At 46.4% G+C, this 20,884-nt stretch overlaps 3 protein-coding genes across 3 annotated transcripts; all 3 read right to left on the minus strand.

Annotated features, from left to right (window-relative positions):
* Positions 1–472: 472 nt before the first annotated feature.
* Positions 473–4,350, minus strand: LOC120810269 (CD83 antigen-like). The gene is made up of 5 exons (XM_040164672.2): positions 3,476–4,350; positions 2,935–3,053; positions 1,975–2,203; positions 1,787–1,881; positions 473–1,694 (listed from the first exon to the last, which is right to left on the minus strand). The coding sequence occupies exons 1-5, from the start codon at positions 3,516–3,518 to the stop codon at positions 1,518–1,520; spliced, it is 663 nt and encodes a 220-aa protein (XP_040020606.2). The 5' UTR covers positions 3,519–4,350; the 3' UTR covers positions 473–1,517.
* A 339-nt stretch (positions 4,351–4,689) lies between these two features.
* Positions 4,690–17,487, minus strand: LOC120810363 (uncharacterized). The gene is made up of 28 exons (XM_078094312.1): positions 17,372–17,487; positions 17,137–17,304; positions 16,428–16,690; positions 15,382–15,466; positions 14,728–14,787; positions 14,222–14,394; positions 13,852–13,965; positions 13,589–13,642; positions 13,322–13,375; positions 13,008–13,061; positions 12,422–12,475; positions 12,223–12,276; positions 11,440–11,493; positions 11,052–11,105; positions 10,745–10,798; positions 10,357–10,401; positions 9,046–9,099; positions 8,901–8,954; positions 8,275–8,328; positions 7,739–7,810; positions 7,582–7,617; positions 7,069–7,113; positions 6,945–6,977; positions 6,625–6,771; positions 6,324–6,500; positions 5,604–5,694; positions 5,415–5,492; positions 4,690–5,283 (listed from the first exon to the last, which is right to left on the minus strand). Exons 3-28 carry the CDS (start codon positions 16,446–16,448, stop codon positions 5,078–5,080), a joined length of 1,977 nt encoding a protein of 658 aa, XP_077950438.1. The 5' UTR covers positions 16,449–16,690; positions 17,137–17,304; positions 17,372–17,487; the 3' UTR covers positions 4,690–5,077.
* Positions 17,306–20,769, minus strand: snrnp48 (small nuclear ribonucleoprotein 48 (U11/U12)). Its single transcript, XM_040164671.2, has 8 exons — positions 20,372–20,769; positions 19,421–19,481; positions 18,818–18,898; positions 18,495–18,677; positions 18,252–18,373; positions 18,001–18,131; positions 17,797–17,919; positions 17,306–17,502 (listed from the first exon to the last, which is right to left on the minus strand). Exons 1-8 carry the CDS (start codon positions 20,630–20,632, stop codon positions 17,424–17,426), a joined length of 1,041 nt encoding a protein of 346 aa, XP_040020605.2. The 5' UTR covers positions 20,633–20,769; the 3' UTR covers positions 17,306–17,423.
* Positions 20,770–20,884: the final 115 nt, after the last annotated feature.

Here is a 20,884-nt window from a genome sequence, read left to right on the forward strand (position 1 = left end):
GTTAAACATTAGTTGGGTCTTTTATACTAAATGATAAGACTATTGTTACAGACTATACGGCTGGGATGTGTGTGTGTAAAAGTCACAGAATGTGTCACATGAGCACACAGATTAAAGAAAAGATATAAAGACATTGGGATATAATGTTCTTTATGCTATTGTGAGTTTTAAAGCGTGGGTGGAAACTAAACTATGTTTAGAAGGAAAGGGAAGAAAAAAAGGTTTTACTTCCTGTTAACTTCATAAACATTGCAGGTTTCACATCTCCAAGAACCTCCCAAAGGTCACCAGGCTCACGTTGCTCAAAGGTCAACCGGGGACTTTAAGAGAGAACAAAATGAAACGGTGACCCTTGAGCACAAAAACTGGTTCTATTAGTTATCCACCAACTGTAGCTGGTGAAAAGGTTGTCGTGTTGCATTGTGGGATATGTAGTATGCAGTGTTTGTACTAATGACAAGTGAACACACTTCAAATACAGATTTACGTTTTATGAACAAACAGCTTTTTCTTCTTCAACACACTTCGTCTTTATGGGGTCAGAATGTTAAAACTATTCAAACGTCAAACACAGTTTCTATGCTAGCGTCTTTAATTCAACGTGATTTCTAGATTCAAATCTCAGCCGCCACCATGAAGACAAGAACACGAGGTCACACCGATCACAAATAAACAACAATGATGATGAGGAGTCCAAACGTTTCAGCGGATCCTTTTGTGCAAAACTACGTAACCTTGTTCCTCTTCTTCTCTCCTTATTAATGCTCGACATGCAAAGTCAAGCAGAGAACACGAGGACCAGCAGAAGTCACACATTTTACATTCATGGGATCACAAAGGTCCCCCACTGAGGGGTCTCCCCACTGAGGGGTCTCCCCACTGAGGGGTCCCCCCACTGAGGGGTCTCCCCACTGAGGGGTCTCCCCACTGAGGGGGTCCCCCCACTGAGGGGTTCCCCCGTGGCCTCCTCCGAGTTCCCCTCTGCTTCCCACACAGGGAGTTTTAGAGAACATCATAAAACATAAAAGTCTGGCTTCTGTTTGGAGACAGGAAGTAGAGTAGTAGTGATACTTAACTACTAACATTAAATAGCAGCGTCTCCTGTCTGTGGTCCCTTCTGCAACGTCTCTGATTTATGGTCACATGACAGCTGGTCTGAGTCAATAAAATAAGATATTCTTTTATTTGTCCCACAACGAAAGTCTTGACGTCGAGTAGATCAGGATTAAAACTTCTCTCAGGATCTGATTAAATTGTAAAGTAGAAACCTGAAGAGGACGAACAAGTAGTTTTAAAGAAAACGCTATTTTCAATCACGCCAGCGGTTTTTGGCGTTCAGAGAAAAAACGAAGAGTCAGCAGTCAATGACGTAAAAAAATATATGTATGTATATACATGTTTAACAAATACGCTGATACAAAGATAAGCTTTCACATTTTACGGGTTTGAGAAAGAACAAATTCATAAATACTTTAGCACACACACACACACACACACACACACACACACACACACTCTCACACAAGCACCCTTGAGGACCCTTGAGGACCTTTGAGGACCTTGTAGGCCCCTTTAGGACCCAGCGTATAAATGGACCGGAGGTCGTCCTCGTTCAGCGGTCCGAGCGGCGCGTCCAGAAAAGTCACTTTTCTCGCTGTCCTGTTTCTGTCTCTGAGGACGTTCTTTAAAATGACCTGTGATGAAGAAAAGGAAGAAGCGAGCGGTATGAGAAAGGGCCTCCGGGTCAGCGGAACGGCGGACGGGCGGCTGTGGGGGTCAGACTCACGTAGCTGATGAGGAAAATCACCAGGGCAAACATCAGCCCCAACATCGCCAGGACAACCAGGTACGTGTCCGTCAGCCGGTCCTCTGCGGGACAATCTGAATAAGGGAGACAGGAAGTCAGTCCCTAAACCGTGACCCCCCCCAGTGTCCCATAAGATAAGAGGAAACTTTTGACCCCGAGGTCCTCACCTGTCGGCGTGAGGAGCACCCGGCCCTCGCGGTTCTGCTCGCCAACCGGCGCCGACAAGTGACACACGTAGTAGCCGGCGTCGGCGCACGTGGCGTTGGGCAGGTGGAGGTCGCGGGACTCGCCGCGAAGCTCCGCCGCTCGCTGCACGCCGAGGTATCGCCGCACGGTGCCGTTGGCGAGGTCGCGGGTCAGGACGCCGGTGAGGCGGGACGCCGGCGGCGTTCCCTCCTGTGACATCATCAGTGACGCGTTAGCTTTGTCGTCTGTGACGCAGTAACTAGTAACTTGTGTGAGTGTGTTCAAATAAAAACTCGAGAATAAAAGTGGAAATATAAAGAGGATGGAATAAAATAATAGAGAGTAAATATAAAATAATAAATGACATAATAACATTTTATTTATTTAACATTATACTTCTACATTTACTTGAATATTTATCCAAATACAATCAATCGATACCTTATCCTGGGATATTAAAGATATCATAGACAATATATAGGGATTATATTGATCCCAAGCTACTTGGAAGGCCTTGTATTTGTAACAAAGTATTTTTACACCATGTACTTTTTCTCCAAAAAGAGATCAGAGTACTTCTACAACCACAGTGAGAGAAAGATACAAATACAGCTGATAGAATTCTATGACAAAGGCAGTATTCAGAAAAATATATAAATATAAATATTGTTTATTTCAAAAGTCTCTTACTAGTCGCTTTTATTTGAATGAAATCTTTTGGTTTCTCAATGGAACTATTGTGAACATATTGTATCTTATCTATTACACTTAACGCTCTTTTTGGAGGGAAATGAAACAGGAAGTGACATCTGCACACATTTGAATTTAAACAAAGCCAATGTCACGTGTCTCCTCCTTCCTGGAACATTTGCTCACTACAACACGTATCAAATGACGAGCACGGGAAGCGTTCCGTCCGCGAGGTGAGGGGCAGGTTTTACCTTGAACCACTTCACCGATAAGTACTGCACGCCGGGCCGGTCCGCAGCGGGGCACCGGAGAACACAGTCGTCCCCCAGCAGCACCCGGACCTCCAGCAGCGCCTCGCTGAGAGCCACGCCTGAAGAGATCACCAGAACACAGGAGAGTAGAAGTTATTATAGAGCCCATAATGAAGATATGACCAGAACACTGGAGAGTAGAAGTTATTATAGAGCCCATAATGAAGATATGACCAGAACACAGGAGAGTAGAAGTTATTATAGAGCCCATAATGAAGATATGACCAGAACACTGGAGAGTAGAAGTTATTATAGAGCCCATAATGAAGATATGACCAGAACACAGGAGAGTAGAAGTTATTATAGAGCCTATAATGAAGATATGACCAGAACACAGGAGAGTAGAAGTTATTATAGAGCCCATAATGCACTTAAACATATATGAAGTGAACACACAAGAATACCGGATATTTATCATACATACCATAATATAAAACAATAAATCAGAGCCCTACGGCCGGGGGTAAAGGGTTGCACTCACTCAGTGACAGCAGCAGGGTCAGCGTCCTGGTACGTGGCAGCATGATGGCGATGTGCGATGTTCCAACGCGGCTCCATTTATATGAACTCCGCCAACGCAGTGAAACCAAAAGCACGCGACGCGGCGTCCTCGCGCTCCGCCGTGTGACCACGCAAAGGTCACAGTGCGGCGACCTCTGTCCGTATTCCGCTTCGCCAGTTTAACCCGGCGTAAAAGCATTATGTCGCGTTTATAGTGTTTTTAGTGAAGTCTCGCGTTACTTTGTGAGGACGAGACAGCGAGAAAAGGAAAGAGCAGAATGCTTAATAGACGTTTTAATACTTTACTGATACAATAGCATGTTTGTGTAATGTCATTTTATGCGTTCGCCTCTTGCTTAAGATAAACAAATTAAACATTATTAGCCGGAACGAAAGTAAAAACAACCCGCGGGATTCCCCGTGATTTCCATGAAACTGGAGGCGGTTTCTGTTTCCACGAAACCGAAACATCCCCAGAAATCCCCTTTCTGTAATTAACTTAATCCGAATATCATGAATCACTCATAGAGGAAAGTTAACGGAACCAGCAACAAGTCCCGAAAGTCTAAAACAAGCATTTCTTATTTTTTGTCCGCTGGATTTTAAGTTAATAAATGGGTTTATCTATAAACATAAGAGCGGGTTTCGGATCACGGATCTGCACATTCTGATATTTTGAGAGAAAATGAGTAGAATTATTAGTAGTATAAATCCTGCGATGTGGTCTTTGTGTTCCTGCTGTGAGAACCCGACAGTCCATTGTATAAAACAACAGAATAAACACGATACACACGGTAAAGACGGCGCACGGCGGCACAATGCAACTCACCCGGAAGCTCTTTCACAATAAGAGCGGTGATATCGAGACAAAGGTAAAAGCACCTGTGACGAGGCGAGCTGTGGTGTCCGCAGTCTTTACGGTTTCGTTTCATCCGTTCATGTTTGCTGTTAACCTTGTATTTCAAACAACACGTTAGTATGTTTCATTCTTTTTATTCCTTGCATATCGTGCGTGTCTGCCTGCCCCATTAATATTTAAACAAACATTTCGTTCTTTAAAGAACTGAAATTATTTCTTTAAACTGGAGTTTATTTTCTCAGGTGCTCAACAAATATTTATATATTCAATAGTAAATGCTTAAACACTTAGAAATACATAAAACGACGATAAGATGACTGGTTCACTTCGAAAGCTTGATAATCACAATATGACTGTTTATTATTATTTATTACTTTTCTGGAATATTCATTTTCAGAAACCAAAGCAGAACACTTGCTCAAAGGTTAAAATATTTTTATCTGAAACATAATGCACAGCACAGTTCATGTACAAAATATTTACATCGCTCTTTGTTATTTTTGTGTATTTTTCATCGTGAGTTTGTGGAAACAGAAAATGGAACCAAACGAAGGATCCAATGGGGAAAAATGTGGTGTGAGTTTATCAAATAAAACAAACACATTTCATCAAAGCTGTGAAAGTCTTTTCCACATTCTCAACAAACCCCGCCCCCAGCGGAGCCCCGCCCCCAGCGGAGCGTCCCGATTTCAACCCGACTGACGTTTTCTTTCGTGGTCGTCATCACATCTGTGAGCTGATTGGTCCTTTCACCAGACCCTGCTCTTTGCGAGTTACTGGCGCGTGGATGCTGCAGTCTCGCGCCTCGCAGATACCCGGCACGCCCGCCCCCCCAAGCGCGCCGGACTGCCCGACTGCGCCGGGGAAGCCGCGGGGCCCCCGGGGGCCCTCTGTGCCGTTCGTGGGTTCCGCCGGGTGACCCGGAAAACCTGCGGAGAGGAAATGACAAAATGTACGAAACCATGAGGGCGACCGGCCGCTCGCTGACGAGGAGATTCAAGTGAGACAACGTGAGACGACGTGAGACGCGTGTCTGTGTGCAGCTGGACACCTGCCGCACCTCTGACGCCTTGTGGCCCGTCGGGTCCCGCCAGGCCTTCACCTGGATCACCGGCGCTGCCTTTAGGCCCCTTCTGACCTGTGGAGAGACAAACACGAAGACACGGGACGTTTCTCAGTCCATAACAGGTGGAAGATGTAAATGTCTGCTGAAGGTCAACATGAAGGAGACAAATAGCGTAAACGTCACCTCTGTCCCCCGGAGCTCCCGTCTGTCCCTCCAGTCCTCGGTCTCCTTGAGCTCCTCTGGCTCCTTTTGCTCCGGCTTTTCCAGCTTTTCCCTGATTGGAGGAAACAGGAACGATCCAATTAGTGCTTCATTCATTCGTTTGATGTCGTGACGTCGGCGTCTGTGAAAGACGATCAGCGACCATCGAAATCCAACGTCACTGGAGAGCAATAACATGTGACTGTGACTAGTAACCCTATTGATTGTTGATCAGTTTGGTTCACCATCAATACTCTTATGGGTTATTTCTGATTGTTTGTGAGAAAGAGTCAAATGATTAGGAAAATAATCCACGTTACTTTGTATTATGTTCTCTCTCAAGTTCTGAACTATTGAAACTACTGCGAGAAAGAGACAGAAACAAGGAGACACACAGACGAGGGAGAGACACACAGAGACACACAGAGACACACGGAGACACACAGAGACACACGGAGACACACGGAGACACACGGAGACACACAGAGACACACAGAGACAAACAGAGACACACGGAGACACACGGAGACACACAGAGACACACGGAGACACACAGAGACACACAGAGACACAGGAGGGGCTCACAGTTACTAATACAATTAAGAATAAATGTGTGCTTTTTCGATGCTGAACTAAAAGCAGCGGCCTGACATCGACGCCTCTCCCCCAGGAGGACACGTCTCCACCAGCAGAGGGACTCACCGTCTTCCCCGGGGACCCTGACTGCCCCGGAGGCCCCGGCGGTCCGATGAGGGTCCGGCTGTTGACGGGGCAGCCCTGGGAGCACTTGGCCCGGATGGAGGAGGCGTACTGGGAGATCTGGGCCGTGACCACGCCCCTGCAGAGCTGCAGGACCTGCTCGTCGCTCAGACCGGGACCCTGCAGGGACGGAACGGGGACAGGGAGTGGGACAAAGCCGCTAAAAGCGTTAAGGGGACAGTTTGTCTAAATCGGATCCTCCTTTGGAAACGACGTTTGAGAGGCCGCACAGACATTCACTCACAGAGGGACCAGGGCCTCCTCTGGGTCCGGCTTGCCCTTTGACCCCGAGGTCACCAATGGCCCCGCGCTCTCCCCTGGTGCCCGGCAGGCCGGGTGGGCCGACCGGTCCGGGGTCGCCACCGCGACCCGCCGCGCCTTTTGGTCCACGCTGCCAGAAAGAACGGCAATTATATAATAACATTAAAAAATAATGTATATATATTTTTAAAAAAATCAACTTTCTTTTACACCTTTAACTTCTCTCATGAACATTTATCATTTAATAATAATATATTAATCTGCTCCGTGACAGAGTTATAGTATAATAAATGAGGTCACTACCTGTCCTTTGTCTCCCCCGTCTCCTCTGCCTCCCTGAGGAGACAAAGACAAGGAGGACACTGGTCAGTGACGCAAACAGGAAGTGAAATGATGACATCATCGGACCGCAAACGGGAGACGTTACCTTTTGACCTTTAACACCTCTGAGGCCTTTTTTCCCCACCGCACCCTGCAGGGACAGAGCATGACATCATCCACATCAATGAACCCCACCCTCTCCACCTGCCACCAATAACTAACACCACCCTCTCCACCTGCCACCGACAACCAACACCACCCTCTCCACCTGCCACCGACAACCAACACCACCCTCTCCACCTGCCACCGACAACCAACACCACCCTCTCCACCTGCCACCGACAACCAACACCACCCTCTCCACTGCCACCGACAACCAACACCACCCTCTCCATTGCCACCAATAACCAACACCACCCTCTCCACTGCCACCGACAACCAACACCACCCTCTCCATTGCCACCAATAACTAACACCACCCTCTCCACCTGCGACTGATAACCAACACCACCCTCTCCACTGCCACCAATAACTAACACCACCCTCTCCACTGCCACCAATAACTAACACCACCCTCTCCACCTGCCACTGATAACCTGATGTGGGGTCGAACACTCACCGCGGTCCCATCGGGTCCCGTCTCACCTTTGGACCCCTGGAAGACATTCAGGTTACAGTTTTACTCGTTGATCACGTTACGTATTGTTATTATTGCACTTAAAGGGAAAGCTCGTCCAATAAGGGATCAATAGGAGATCTGTGTATTGATAACTAACGGTCTGGCCCTGCAGGCCCTTTGATCCGAGTAACCCGGGTACTCCGCCATCTCCTCGCTCTCCTTCGGCTCCCTGTGGAACAAACAGAATAAAATGAACAGATATAAAGTGATAAATATTTCTTGTTTCTCTCTTTCCTTCCTTCCTTCCTTCAGCCAGTGACACATTTTATATCTCCACCACAGTTTAACTTCACATCTCTCAACTTTTGCATTATATATATATATATATATATATATATATATATATATATATATATTCTTTGTATTTTGACGCTTTTCTCTCTTTGGCTTTCTTTGTCAAAGGTGAAAGTAACTGTTTATTTGACTTGTAATAGTCATTAATATCTTTTCTAAAAGGAGGAAAGCCCCTATGACATTTGCTTGGTTTTAGATTGATGGCATCATCGTTCCTTAAACTGAGCCTCTAAAGTATTTAAAAGTCAAATCAGTGGTGAGCTGCTGGCTGCGGTTCCGGGTGGATGTGAATGTGGGCTGCGTGGAGGTCCTGCTCCACCGGGCAGGAATGAAACACACCGCGGCGCCCGCTCGGCCTCGAGGTCCTCTCACGCCGGCGTCGCCTTTGCTGCCCTAAAGGAGGACGACAGGCGATCAGAGGTTTGCGGCTTCAACACATGTAACAGTTTTATGTTCACGCGCTGCAGAACCTCGGGGGAGAAGAAAAGACCAACTGAAACACCGGTTAAACCAAATAATGAACTCAAGTTTAACTGGAACTGAGGGAAGGATGAGGAGAGGAGACGGGAGGAAGGATGAGGAAGGGATACTTCAGACTATTTGAGGGGATATCAGGTAATAAATATCTTAATAAATAATAATAACAGCAAAAACTATGCCAGAAACCAAAGAAAAATCAACAACACACATTGCTGCTTAACGGCGGAGCTGCTGCCCCGCGGCCTCCGTCTGGCGTGACTTTGGTGATTGTAAAGTAACCCGTAAACACCTAAATCACACAATAACACCACCTCACACACAGGCGGAGGTGGAGCAGCTCCTGCCGTGTCCTCAGCTGTAAAAAGTACTGTGAATGGAGCGACACACACACGGCGCTACTGTCCCTTTAAGACGAGAGCGCCGCGGTGGCGGCCGAACGTCCGTGAAGGTGCTGATGAGGATCATGAGAGTTCTGCGTTTGTCACCTTGGCTCCAAACTGCCCCGGCTCTCCCATCACACCCGGGACGCCGATGGGCCCCTGAGGAGGACAGACAGCAGGGGGTGAGCACGGGCAGTTAGCGTGTGGGGGGGGGGGGGGGGGGGGGGGGCAGAACTCTCATCAGACTCACATCTTCTCCGGGGTCGCCGCCGCTGCCCGGCAGGCCGCCGAAACCTCCGGCGCCCTCAGAGGGAGAAAAAGAGCGAGAAGTTGAGCAGAGGAAAACATCTGGATCTAATGGGAGCGAAGAGGCTGATGGGAGCAGATGTTTTGATCGGAGGAGAAAAATCACACGGAATGAAAGTTTGCAGTATTTTACCAACCTCTGAATTCCTATTAACTTTTCATAAAGCAGTGATTTGATTACGGCATCATTGAGGTGAAATGTCGGTTTTTGATGAAGGGAGGTGACTAATGGGCGGTTTGTCTTTACTTTAATGTCCCTTTATGAGCTTTTACATCCGCTTTATGTCCACGTGGTGAGAGAACAGTCCGTTATCTGTTGTTCATCTTGGACCAGAGAGGAACTGGGAGTGGACCAGTTTGACAGGCGACCCCCCCCATAAAGAACGTCATGAGAATACAAAACTTTTCTCACGTTCACTTTTACTGCCGTTTTGGTTTCGGGGAGATTCTCTCTTTTATTGTGTTTTCGTATCAATGAGGGAAAATGAAAGAAGCGCAGTTGAGGACACTGAGGACACGTCTGGGAATGTCCAGCGTCGACTCCCCGGCGTCTCTCTGAGGACATCACCTTTGACCGAGGAGACAAAGGATAAAAACCACAGAGCCCCTCGAGGCAACGTGGGGGGTTTTATCCAGAGGGTCTTTTTGTTCTTCCCTCCCCTGGACAACCTCATGGAACAATAAGAAGCAGCTCTAAACACAGACGTCACGCTGTCAGTCAGCAGGCGGTGCTTTGCTCAAAGGCACCTCAGCAGGGAAAAGGTCAAACCTGTGACCTGTGATCAATAACAGAAACACCAGCTTTCACATTGCTGTGGTTTCAGTTCTTTCTTTTTTTACCATAACAACGGTTTCCCTCTTAAAACATAATAATTTAATAAATGTTTCTAGCGATCTTTTCTTCTTCACACAAACAGACATCTGGAATCCCTCCGGTGCCCCCTGGAGGCCGCAGTGCTCCTCACGGTTCCTCCTAAGGCCTTCAACCAACCAGCATTTACGCATCTGTTCATTTATCTACCAGGGACGGAGATCCACCTTTCAGCGTCCGTCTGAATGTAAATGCCCGGATTCAGTTAGAGACATTTCTCAGATTTCCACTGAAACAAGCAGCCGAAACGACGCTTAAAATGGTGACATCTCATTTTTCACCCAACTAAAAAGTCTCCCTTTGAAAGATGTTTATCACACACACACACGAGGAACTGAGCATCAGTGATGTTTAATAATAACGGATATCAAATGCTGTTTGTACCTTGGATCCAGACGGTCCGATGGATCCCGGTTGTCCACGGTAACCCTGAGGAGGACAAACATTAACAAGTATTTATTATTAATAATTCAGGAGTAAATCACTAATACTGATCAAGGGAAAATGTTCAATAAGAGAAGTGAATGAATGATTGCTTAATGAATCCTCATTTCAGAGGCTTCAATCTGAGTGATGTAATCAGAGTTAACAGTTTTTAATCGCGTCATCGTCACCATGGAAACACCATTAAGGAAAAATCGCCGAGGCTCTCAGACGATTTAAACGAATCCTGAAAGTAGAAGCTTTGTAATCAGTAATGAAACGTATCAAACACTTAGACGTAGAAAGGAAAGAAACAAACAACAAACAACAATGGCGGGGGGTCTCTCACGGTGTAGCCGCTGTCGCCGAGGTCACCGGGGAAGCCGGGAGCTCCGGTCTGACCCTGCAGGAGGAGACTCAGAGGTTACCGGTCCGAGCGAGGCGCCCGCTCGTTTAACACCAGAGGAACCACGTGTGACATCTACAGTTTACTGTTAATCCATACACACAAAATGATACAGGAAAGTAAAACATGCGTTTGATTTGATAAATAAATCAAACATCATGAAATAAAATCTTTGTTAAATTTGATACATTTGTTGTTTTGTTTCCCCGCTGGTTACGCAGGAAGTGCTGCTTCTTCTGCGTTTCCGTACCTTCGCTCCGTCTCGTCCCTGAGGACCCTCCGAGCCTTTGACCCCTCGTGACCCCTGAACACAAAACGAAGGAACGCTTCACAACCAGTGACTAAAACACAAACATCGATCTCTAAAACAGGAATCCAAAACATCCAGAAGCGGATTTGTTTTGTGGAAAACACAAATGCACCGACATTAAAATTCAAATTAATAAAACAACCTGATGAGGAAATCTGAACAAGACACAATGAGACACAACATCTTGTCCTCAAACTTCCAACTTATATATTTCAAAATAAAAGCTGACATTTTCGGACAGTTTTGAGAACAATAAGACACGAAACACACGTCAGTCACCTCTGTACGTTTTTAAGCATAAATGAGTTTGTTTAGGACTTTTCTTCACCTTGATACCTGAACCTCCGTTTGGTCCTGGAGGCCCAACGTCGCCATGACGACCCTGAAATACAGCCGAATAAATGACATCATCATCATTGTAGAGGTTACGTAACAAAACGCAGAGCTTTAATAGACGTTAACTTACTAGTAAAGTTTATTCTAAGTTGCTAAAAGTAACTTTAAAGTGAATATAAATGCCATGTTTTAACTACTTTTCTTTCTTAAAATAAAATATAACAAAATAAATAATAAACTGATCACTTACAAGACAAAATGCTTTATTTTGACTAAAACGAACATTTATACAAATCCTTCAATAATCTCTATTTTTCCTTTATTTCTGTTCTCACTTGTAAACTTATCTTGTAAGTGTTTCTGTAGTTGCTCCACTATACGTCTTAACCTTTATACTTAGAATGTAACTCTTATTCACTTTTTATTCTTCAGATATTCTAATGTTTCTGTTGTGTAATTCTCTCGTACTGTAAAGCATTTTGTATCGTTCCTTTGTAAGAGCTTCATCATTTAATATATTGGTACAATTAGTATTATGATTATTTCATGTCAAATGTAATCATAAAAATTAAGTTAAATACATTATAATAACTTAAACACTCAATAGCGCAAATTTCATTAAAATAATCAATAAAACCACATTTCAAAATTAATTTGGAAATCATTCAAACTAATTAAACGGATTTCTCTTCTTCTTTTGTGATTGACAGTTTTTATTTCATCTTTGATTCTACCGACGACGCTACGAAGAAGGAGAGGGAGGTTGAGTCCTTACAGTCTCACCGGGACCCCCGACCCCCCCGCGGGGTCCGTCCATCCCGATGGCCCCCTGACACGTGAAACAAGGCACGTGTTAACAAGGCACACAACACTCAGCCAGACAGAACGCATGCGCGTGAACGGTATGATGTCGTCGTGACTCGGGCCGCCTTGTGTGCACGTGAGAGTGCACGTGAGAGTGCACGTGAGCGTACCTTCGTTCCCAGCTCTCCCCGTTCGCCCGGGTCTCCCGGGAGTCCTGCTTCTCCCTGAGAACGATGAATGAGGTCTGATGTTTCAAACGAGTCACTAACAGCGATAAATGATATTCTATCTGAAGTTCAGGAATCAGGAAACGTTTATCGCCGTAACATGTCACATACGAGGAATCTGACTTGGCCGTTGGTGCGTAACAGCAGACAGTAAGACGATGGACGACAAGATAACGGTGTACGAGGAATAAAATAAAATATAATGCTATGGGTTAGTTTAAAATAAAGGTTATATAAAAGTTAAAAAGGTAAAAATGTTTAAAAATGTAAAATAAAGTGCACCAGCGAACAGAAAGTATTGTTAGTAAAATGAACTTAAAGTGTCGTAATGTGTGGAGGTTCATTATTAAAGAATATTATTTAATCTTTTTACACATAAGAGGATTTCACTTGTCGACGTGGAGCCAGTTTGAGAAACTTAAAATAAATCTATCGTTTCCTCAGAAAAGCACATCCAGGTCTCATTAAATGTAAGTTGTATTTAAATATCACAGTACGTATAATGTTAAGATGAAGGCTTTATGCTCACCGTGGCTCCAGAGAAGCCCGACGCTCCGTCGTCTCCTTCGGGTCCGGCGCCGCCCTGAGGGTCGATGGGTCAAAGGTCAAAGTGAGACACTAAACCGAGAAGGCGATCAGCTGTTTGCCGTGAGAACTCGAATGTTTCAATCATTTACACACATGACGGGACGCCACCTGTTTGTTGATCAAAGCATTTAAAACATTGAAACATTGGTTTCATTTTCTCTGCAGCTTGTTGTCTGTGTTTTCTCTTCCTCCCTGTTTCGTCTTATAATAATATATAATATTTATTAAGTGACAACACATCATGGATGTACTGACCACTGGTCCGGTGTCTCCTCCTCTCCCCCGAACTCCTTTGGTGCCTTTGTAGCCCTAAAAATAACAAACAGGTCAAACTCACGGAGACGCACTCGGCTGCATCATTAGAAATATGTATATGCATACATACATACATGTACATATACATACATACATGTATGTATATATATATGTAGATATATGTATGTATATGTACATACATATATGTACATATATATATACATACATGTATGTATATATATATGTAACAATGTGTCGGTGTCTCACCTCTCGGCCTTGAGTTCCTGGCTGCCCAGTTTTACCCTGCAGACCCCTGGACCCCTGACAGGAAGTACAAACATAGTGGTTTATATTGTGTGTGTGTGTATATATATATATATATATATATACACATATATTGTATATATATATTCAACCATAATGACTGAGTGCTTTGACCGATGAACAAAGTCAAAAGTTAAAGCAAAACGATAGAAAATAACTAATAAAGTTGTTTATTCTCCAGATGATGAGAAGAACCGAGTCGGTACCTTCGGACCCGCGAAGCCAGCGAATCCAGGCTGACCAGGTTCACAGTCGCACTCAGTGGGCCCCTCTTCTCCAAGACCTGCATCGGCTCCAGACCCCTCAGAGTCATAAGGGACCTGGGGACCAGTCTCAGGTTAGTCCTGATCCTCTATGTGAACTAGTCAGTTTAGTCCTGATCCTCTACATGAACCAGACTCTGTTTTGTCCTGATCCTCTATGTGAACCAGGCTCAGCGTAGTCCTGATCCTCTACGTGAACCAGGCTCAGTGAAGTCCTGATCCTCTACGTGAACCAGGCTCAGTGAAGTCCTGATCCTCTACGTGAACCAGGCTCAGTGTAGTCCTGATCCTCTACATGGACCAGTCTCTGTACCTGCATGGTCTCCATGTCCTCCTTGGCGTAGTGGGACTCGACGGTGGTGGTGTAGGGGAGGGGGTCTTCGGTGATCATGGTGACCCGGGTGGGTTGGGGTCCGTAGGGGTCCTGGTCCCCCCCCGTGGGCCTCTGGTCCTCGTCGTAGTCGTAAGTCGGCTCAGGCGGGTACTCTAAGGGGGACGACATTCAGACCTTTAGTCCTGAGAACCCGAGGTTCTTCTACATGTACCAGGTACTTTTGCGTAGCAGGTACTTTCGCGTAGCAGGTACTTTTGCGTACCAGGTACTTTGCGTAGCAGGTACTTTTGCGTAGCAGGTACTTTTGCGTACCAGGTACTCCACATAACGCTTTACTTCTCTCTCATACTTTCTCTGCCAGACTCCTTTGATAAAAACGTTCCTCATCAAACAGATAATGTGAGCAAACAAGTCCCAAACAAACTAATATAGAACGAAGGACTCGGGTTCGGACACGTATGACATCATCAGGTAACGACGCTCACCTGGTCGAGGGGAAGCTGCACTGTTGTAGCGGTCGGAGGCTTCATAGGTGCGTTCCTCACCTGGACACACACACACACACAGAGACAGACACACACACACACACACACACACACACACACACACACACACACACACACAGAGACAGACACACGCACACACACAGAGACAGACACACACACACAGACACACACACACACACACACAGAGACAGACACACACACACAGACACACACACACACACACACAGAGACAGACACACGCACACACACAGACACACACAGAGACAGACACACACACACACACAGACACACACACACACACACACTATGTGGCGGCTCGTTGGTCAAAACACAAAATGAACCATTGACAATCACACAGAATCAAAGTCAAACTGCAGTTCTGGATTTCAGGAAATGATTCTTGTGTTGATCAAACACCAACTTCCTCTTTTAAGCCATAAAGATGATTCAGGAATAATAATTATTAACTTGTTAACTTATTAACTTGTTAACTGGTTAATACATTCCGATGGTCTGAGAGGAAACGTCTCGGACACAAAGACATATTGAGCATCGACACGTTTCTCCGTCTCACAGTGGAAATAGTTCACAGCATGTGGTCAAAGGTGGCGTTTAATGAGCGTCGGCTCTGACCTGAGGGAGACCCGGAGTGTTCGTCCTGGCAGAGAGACGACAGGACGCACAGAGACAACACCAGCAGCCCCGAGACGGGACACGTCTGCAAACAGACAGACGTGTGTGACACAAATCAGAGAAATGAACTCACGTGAGAGCGAACAACACATGTGGACAAATATCAGGACAGAAGAAGTGCAGATAATAAGTGGGACACCAGCAACTTTAAACCACAACGCCTCCAATTCAACGTGAACGTATAGAACAAATGACGATGAAGTTGGACGGGAGAGATCGTCCCCGTTGTCCCGGATATCGGATCCAGTTATTTGGGTGAGAGGAGTTTGTGTCCTTTGGAGCTTAAACGCATTCGTCTCTGTTAATGTCCCTTCATCCTTCTACGGAATCCCAGAGCAGCATCACTGAGTTTGTGTCCCACTGAACAAGTGATGTCGGTCGGTTTCAGCAGCTCGATGGCGTGAAAACGCAGCAAGTCTGCAGGACGTCCGGGGAGCTGAGCAGAGACGTCTGTCCTCACATGAAAGGAAGACGTTCACTCCTTCATACAAACGTCCTGTTGTCTTTATAATGATGATTATTATCCTCCACCGCAAAGCGCAAAGACCCAAAACAAGCTCATAACGTCCCGCGTGAGGCGGCGCATTTAGAACTGAAGGAATCAGAATAATTGAAAGAGGACAAGCAGAGAGTTTTGTTAATTTTTTAATTCCAAAACCAAACTTAAGACCTTTGAACTACGTTTGTGGTTCCAGCTGGATTCTCTCTGCAGATCACAACAGTTTAAAATGATAATTAAAAAGATATTTAAGTTTATGATGGTATTAAACATCTGATGTCGGCGCTAAAAACAAACAAGGAAACAAAGACTTTGAGCTGGTTGGAGCCAATGATAATAATAATAATAATAATAATAATAATAACTACTACAGGACTAATAACTAATTAAATATAATAAGCGCCGGACTAACAAGACTGTAAACAACACATGTTTAAACAGCAAACAAACCTCCACAAATGATGAATCCTATTTAAATGATCCTCACCGTGGCGCTGGAGGCTCTCATGCTGCAGATTCTCCTCAGACCAGAACCGACCCGCACGGCAGCTTCAGGACGAGGACAAAAACCACCCGAGCAGCTCTGCTCACAGCGTCATGTCCTCCGTCTCTCTATGTCCTCCCTCTGAGCGCTCCACTCTTCCACTCTTACTCTGTCCTCACTCCCAGTCTCTCTCCCTCTTTGCCTCGCTGTCTCCTTTCCTTACTGTCCTCTCTCGTCTCCGGATCCTCTTTGTCCTCCCGGCGTCCCTGCGGCGTCCCAGGAGCAGAAGGTATTTTCTCTCTCAGTCTCTCGCCATGGTGAGAAATACCATCATCGGCAGAGGAGACGGACAGAGAGACAGTGGGAGGAGGGGGGTTGTGAAGAAAAGACTTTGCTGTGAAGTAGACATTAATTTGTCATGTGGATCATTTTAATACCTGAAATATCCACAAAAACGTCTCCTTTGCTTATTAAAATGTTGTTAAAACATTTAAGTAACACATCAGAAGAACTAAACCCGTGTCAACATCAAAGCACTTTCTTAGTATTTTCTTCGACATTGAGGAAGTTGATAAAGATGGAAAAGATTTAAAGCAATTTGATTTAAATGCGTGAGGATGACCTTCAAACTGCTGTGAAGTAGAGATGAAACTGTTTAGTTATCAAAAGTTAATAAAAGTTCCACTTCTGCAGAAGCCTTGTGTGAACACACCAAGTGTAGACTCCTAACAGGAGTGACCTTTGACCCCGTGGTGAAAGTGTGCCAGCTATGACACTCCCCATCAACATTCCATGTGGTCTGCGGAGGAAAACTGCTCCCAGCCAATGAGGCGGGGGTGCGGGGGCGGGACATGTTAGACAGACAAGCACAAAAAAAAAGCTTTTTCAAAACTTTATTTTATTTTTTTACAAAATCTCGTTGTATATGAATTTCAAACGTGTAACACCTTTTAAGCCGTGAGGGCCCGATGACCTTTGACCTCATCCGATCCGACTGCATCACCTCTCCTTCTCCCTCTCCTCTCGCTTCTTCTTCTTCTTCTTCTTTCGATGGTGTTCGTCCGGAGAGCAGGAATCCCTGAGAACATCAATTAAGCAAAAGGTGGGAGAAAGTTCTTTTACTTTGATGACAAGATTTAACTTTGAATAACTGTTTCCTTGACAAACACTTTGTATCCAGGCTGCAACCAGTGAGGTAACATTCTGTGTAGTGACCAGCAGGGGGCGACTCCTCTGCTCCATCGACGTCTACGAGAAAATGACTCATCTGCCGCGAGGCTGCGGCCACCAAACCCACGGGTCACGTCACCATGACGACGAGGTCCACTTCTCACATACAGTCCAGCGTCGAAGCAGAGATGCAACCGCTCACCTCTCTCTCTTCTTCCTCTTCTTCTTGCTCTCTCGGCCTTGGCTTCGCTCCCGGCTGCGACGGCGTCGGCCGTGCGAGCGCCGAGACTCCGATGACGCCGAGCGCTTCTCGTCCGGCCGCCGCCTGGCGGGAAACAACAACAGCCGTCAGCTCGCCGCTTAAAAGCCGTCCCAATGTCCCAAATAAACCACGTCCCGCTCGTACCTCTGTGAGGAGAGTTCAGAGCTGGTGGCTTCCTCCTCCTTCTTCTCCTCCTCCTCCTCCTCCTCTCGCTCTTCTTCTTTCCACTGTCTGGTGAGCTCCCCCGAGTGGACATTGATCACCTCCCTGATCACCTGCAGGGCGATCAATTGATGTGTTTCCACCTCATTAATCACGCAGGGAAGAGATCTCTACTTTGCGTTTCGTCACATCCACTTGAAATGACCTCCGGAGGTCAGCGATGACGCCATTACCTCGGTGTAGGACTTCTTGGTGATGTGAACGTTCTTGGCCCGGTAGGACTGGCGCCGCCTCTTGTAGTCCCTCATCTCTGCCATGAGCTCCAGGTGAGTCTTTGGTTCGTTCTGCTCCTCATCTATGGAAGACAAAGACGCCGATGGAAACCGCTTCACCGGTAAAACGCACCGCGCAGCCGCGCGATGAGGAAGAGGCCGTGCGTTTGAAGCGCTCCTCTACGATCGCCAGGCGAGACTCACCCTTCTGCAGCTTGGACACCAGGTCGACGTAGAGGTCCTCGTTGCCGGCGGCGACGGCTTCCTTCTGCCGGCCGAGGACGTGGACCACGTGGTCGTACAGAGCCAGCCGGTCGGCCACGGTGAGGTCGCACACGGCGCGCTTGTGGTTCTGAGGCACGTCGACGGGCTGACCCGAGTACTGACCTGGTGAGGGGGCCGGGGAGACTTTACAAACTTACAAAACTGCTATTGTTTCGTGTTGAAGAAGGAACTTTCATCGGAGGAGTAATTTCATCCGATCCCATTGATAGTACGGAGGGGAACCCCTCTGACGAAGCTCCCACCTTGCCAGAAGACTCCCTCCATCCTCATCAGCGGCGCGGCGGAGCGGGCCTGCAGGATCACCTGGTGCTGGGCCGATTTGTCTGCAGGAAGGAGATTGAATTGAAGACAAACTGAGGAAACGTTGACAGTTTGTTCAACTTCTACATTTGATGCAGTGATTTCTAATCAAGAATTTTGTCGGGTCGTAAAAACCTAAAACCATAACAAAGAAGAGTTAAATATTGTTAGAGCTCAGTAGTATTTGATACCGACTTGTGGATCTTTTTATATTTTTTTCTTTGCTGTAGACGTTATCCAGGATGGATGAAAACTATTTGAAAGGGTTCCAGTACATCTTTACTTTGATCCGCCGACCATTTTAAAGCTCTTCAATTGAGCAGAAACATTTTGTGCCTAACAAGCAGCAACGTTTCACAACAGTGGCTTTATTTATTTATTTATTCATTCATTCATACACATGTTTCTTCATCTAGGAACAAAATCCTAATAATACTTTCATGGTATTCAGGATATTTTTCTGGTGACGGCTGCTGAAACCACTGACCCCCCGGTTCACGGGACCACGACCTCGTTCAGGCACTCGGTCCTCGGCGGAGACTCACCCATCGTGAAGCTTCTGACGCTGCTGTTCTCGTAACACGCAGAGGTGTCGAACATCTCCGCCTGCAGGAGCCGGAGGACACGTTGCATTAATCCCTGATTAATCTGAAGAAATTCAACCTGGCAAAGACGATGATGGTCCACTTCTACGCGGCCATCATGGAGTCCATCCTCTGCTCCTCCATCACCGTCTGGTACGCTGCAGCCACAGCCAAGGACAAGGGCAGGCTGCAGCGTGTCCTCCGCTCTGCAGAGAGGCTGATCGGCTGCAATCTGCCGTCCCTGCAGGACTTCTTCGCTTCCAGGACCCTGAAGCAGCTAAAAAGATGGTAGCCGACCCCTCTCACCCCGGACAAAACCTGTTTGTGCCCCTTCCATCTGGCAGGAGGCTGAGGTCCATCAGGACTAAGACCTCCCGCCACACCAACAGTTTCTTCCCGTCGGCAGTCGGGCTCATCAACAGAGCCGGTCCCCCACTGACTGACTATAACACTCCACCGGTCACTCCCCTTCACACTGCACATGTCACTATAACTGTTATTCATCACTTTGTCGTCACTCGTCACTTTGTTACTTGTTAGTGCACTTTATGCTTAATATTTTTCTTTTTAACTTTTTTTTTTTTAATATTTAAAAATGTTAACTTTATTCCCCTGTTTTATACTAACCCATAGCCTTATTCTACTAACCCATTGCATTAGCATTTCATTCCACTTTATTTTATTACTTGTGCACTGTTGTCTTGTCTGTCTACTGTCGCGCACTAACCGCCAAGACAAATTCCTTGTATGTTTGACATATTTTGGCTAATAAATGTTCCCTGATTCCTTGATGCTTGAGGCAGTAAAGTGGCAGCGAGTTATATCTTCAAAGCCCGACATGCTTGAGGCTGCTGTGTTAGTTTCCGTGCGTGTGTGTGTGTGTGTGTGTGTGTGCGCGTGCGCGCGCGTCACCTCCTCCTCAGCGCAGTAGCCCATCTCGCGGCGGCCGCAGCGGGCCTTGTGCGTCTCCAGGCTCCTCGCCGGGACTCGGTGGTCGGAGTCGTAGGGACACTGCTCCATCGCGTCCGACGCTACCTGGCCGCGGTCCTCGGACCATCCCAGCGCCTCAAACGCGTCGTCGAGCTGCTTCCGGCAGCTCTCCGTGAACTCGGTCAGCTCGCGCAGGCGGTCCAGGCGGTCCTGGAGGGTTTTTGTTCCCAGCGGGTCCGACATTTTGAGGTTTTGTATCCAAATTGTGGATGTTTAAGGACGGTTTGTCTCGAAATCATCCGTGTTTTGCCGTCGCTTCTCTTTCGGCAGCCATATGTCGTGCGCGGTGTTATGACGTCACCACGCTGCTGCCAGTTCAAAGGAGGTGATGCATGCTGGTATTTGAAGTCCGCTATAAATGCATTACGCAAAATTATATCATAGAATACATTATGTCATGTTATATTATATTCCTTTAAATGAAAACAGTCAAAA

The sequence above is a fragment of the Gasterosteus aculeatus genome, chromosome 20 (genome assembly GCF_964276395.1).
Source record: "Gasterosteus aculeatus chromosome 20, fGasAcu3.hap1.1, whole genome shotgun sequence".
In the NCBI taxonomy this organism is placed as follows: Eukaryota; Metazoa; Chordata; class Actinopteri; order Perciformes; family Gasterosteidae; genus Gasterosteus; species Gasterosteus aculeatus.

Bases quoted from the DNA above. Each gene is read 5' to 3' on its own strand.
- LOC120810269 (XM_040164672.2), bottom strand. From the start codon at position 3,518: ATGCTGCCACGTACCAGGACGCTGACCCTGCTGCTGTCACTGA. The intron at 2,204-2,934 runs GTAAAACCTGCC...ATGATGTCACAG, and splicing joins TATCGGTGAAGTGGTTCAAG to GAGGGAACGCCGCCGGCGTC. The intron at 1,882-1,974 runs GTGAGGACCTCG...TCCCTTATTCAG, and splicing joins GGTGCTCCTCACGCCGACAG to ATTGTCCCGCAGAGGACCGG.
- LOC120810363 (XM_078094312.1), bottom strand. From the start codon at position 16,448: ATGAGAGCCTCCAGCGCCACG. The intron at 5,695-6,323 runs GTGAGTCCCTCT...TCCTCCAATCAG, and splicing joins CAGGGTCCCCGGGGAAGACG to GGAAAAGCTGGAAAAGCCGG. The intron at 5,493-5,603 runs GTGACGTTTACG...GTCTCTCCACAG, and splicing joins GGGAGCTCCGGGGGACAGAG to GTCAGAAGGGGCCTAAAGGC.
- snrnp48 (XM_040164671.2), bottom strand. From the start codon at position 20,632: ATGTCGGACCCGCTGGGAACAAAAACCCTCCAGGACCGCCTGGACCGC. The intron at 18,132-18,251 runs GTAATGGCGTCA...ATCGCCCTGCAG, and splicing joins CCAAGAAGTCCTACACCGAG to GTGATCAGGGAGGTGATCAA. The intron at 17,920-18,000 runs GTACGAGCGGGA...GTTTCCCGCCAG, and splicing joins TCTGAACTCTCCTCACAGAG to GCGGCGGCCGGACGAGAAGC.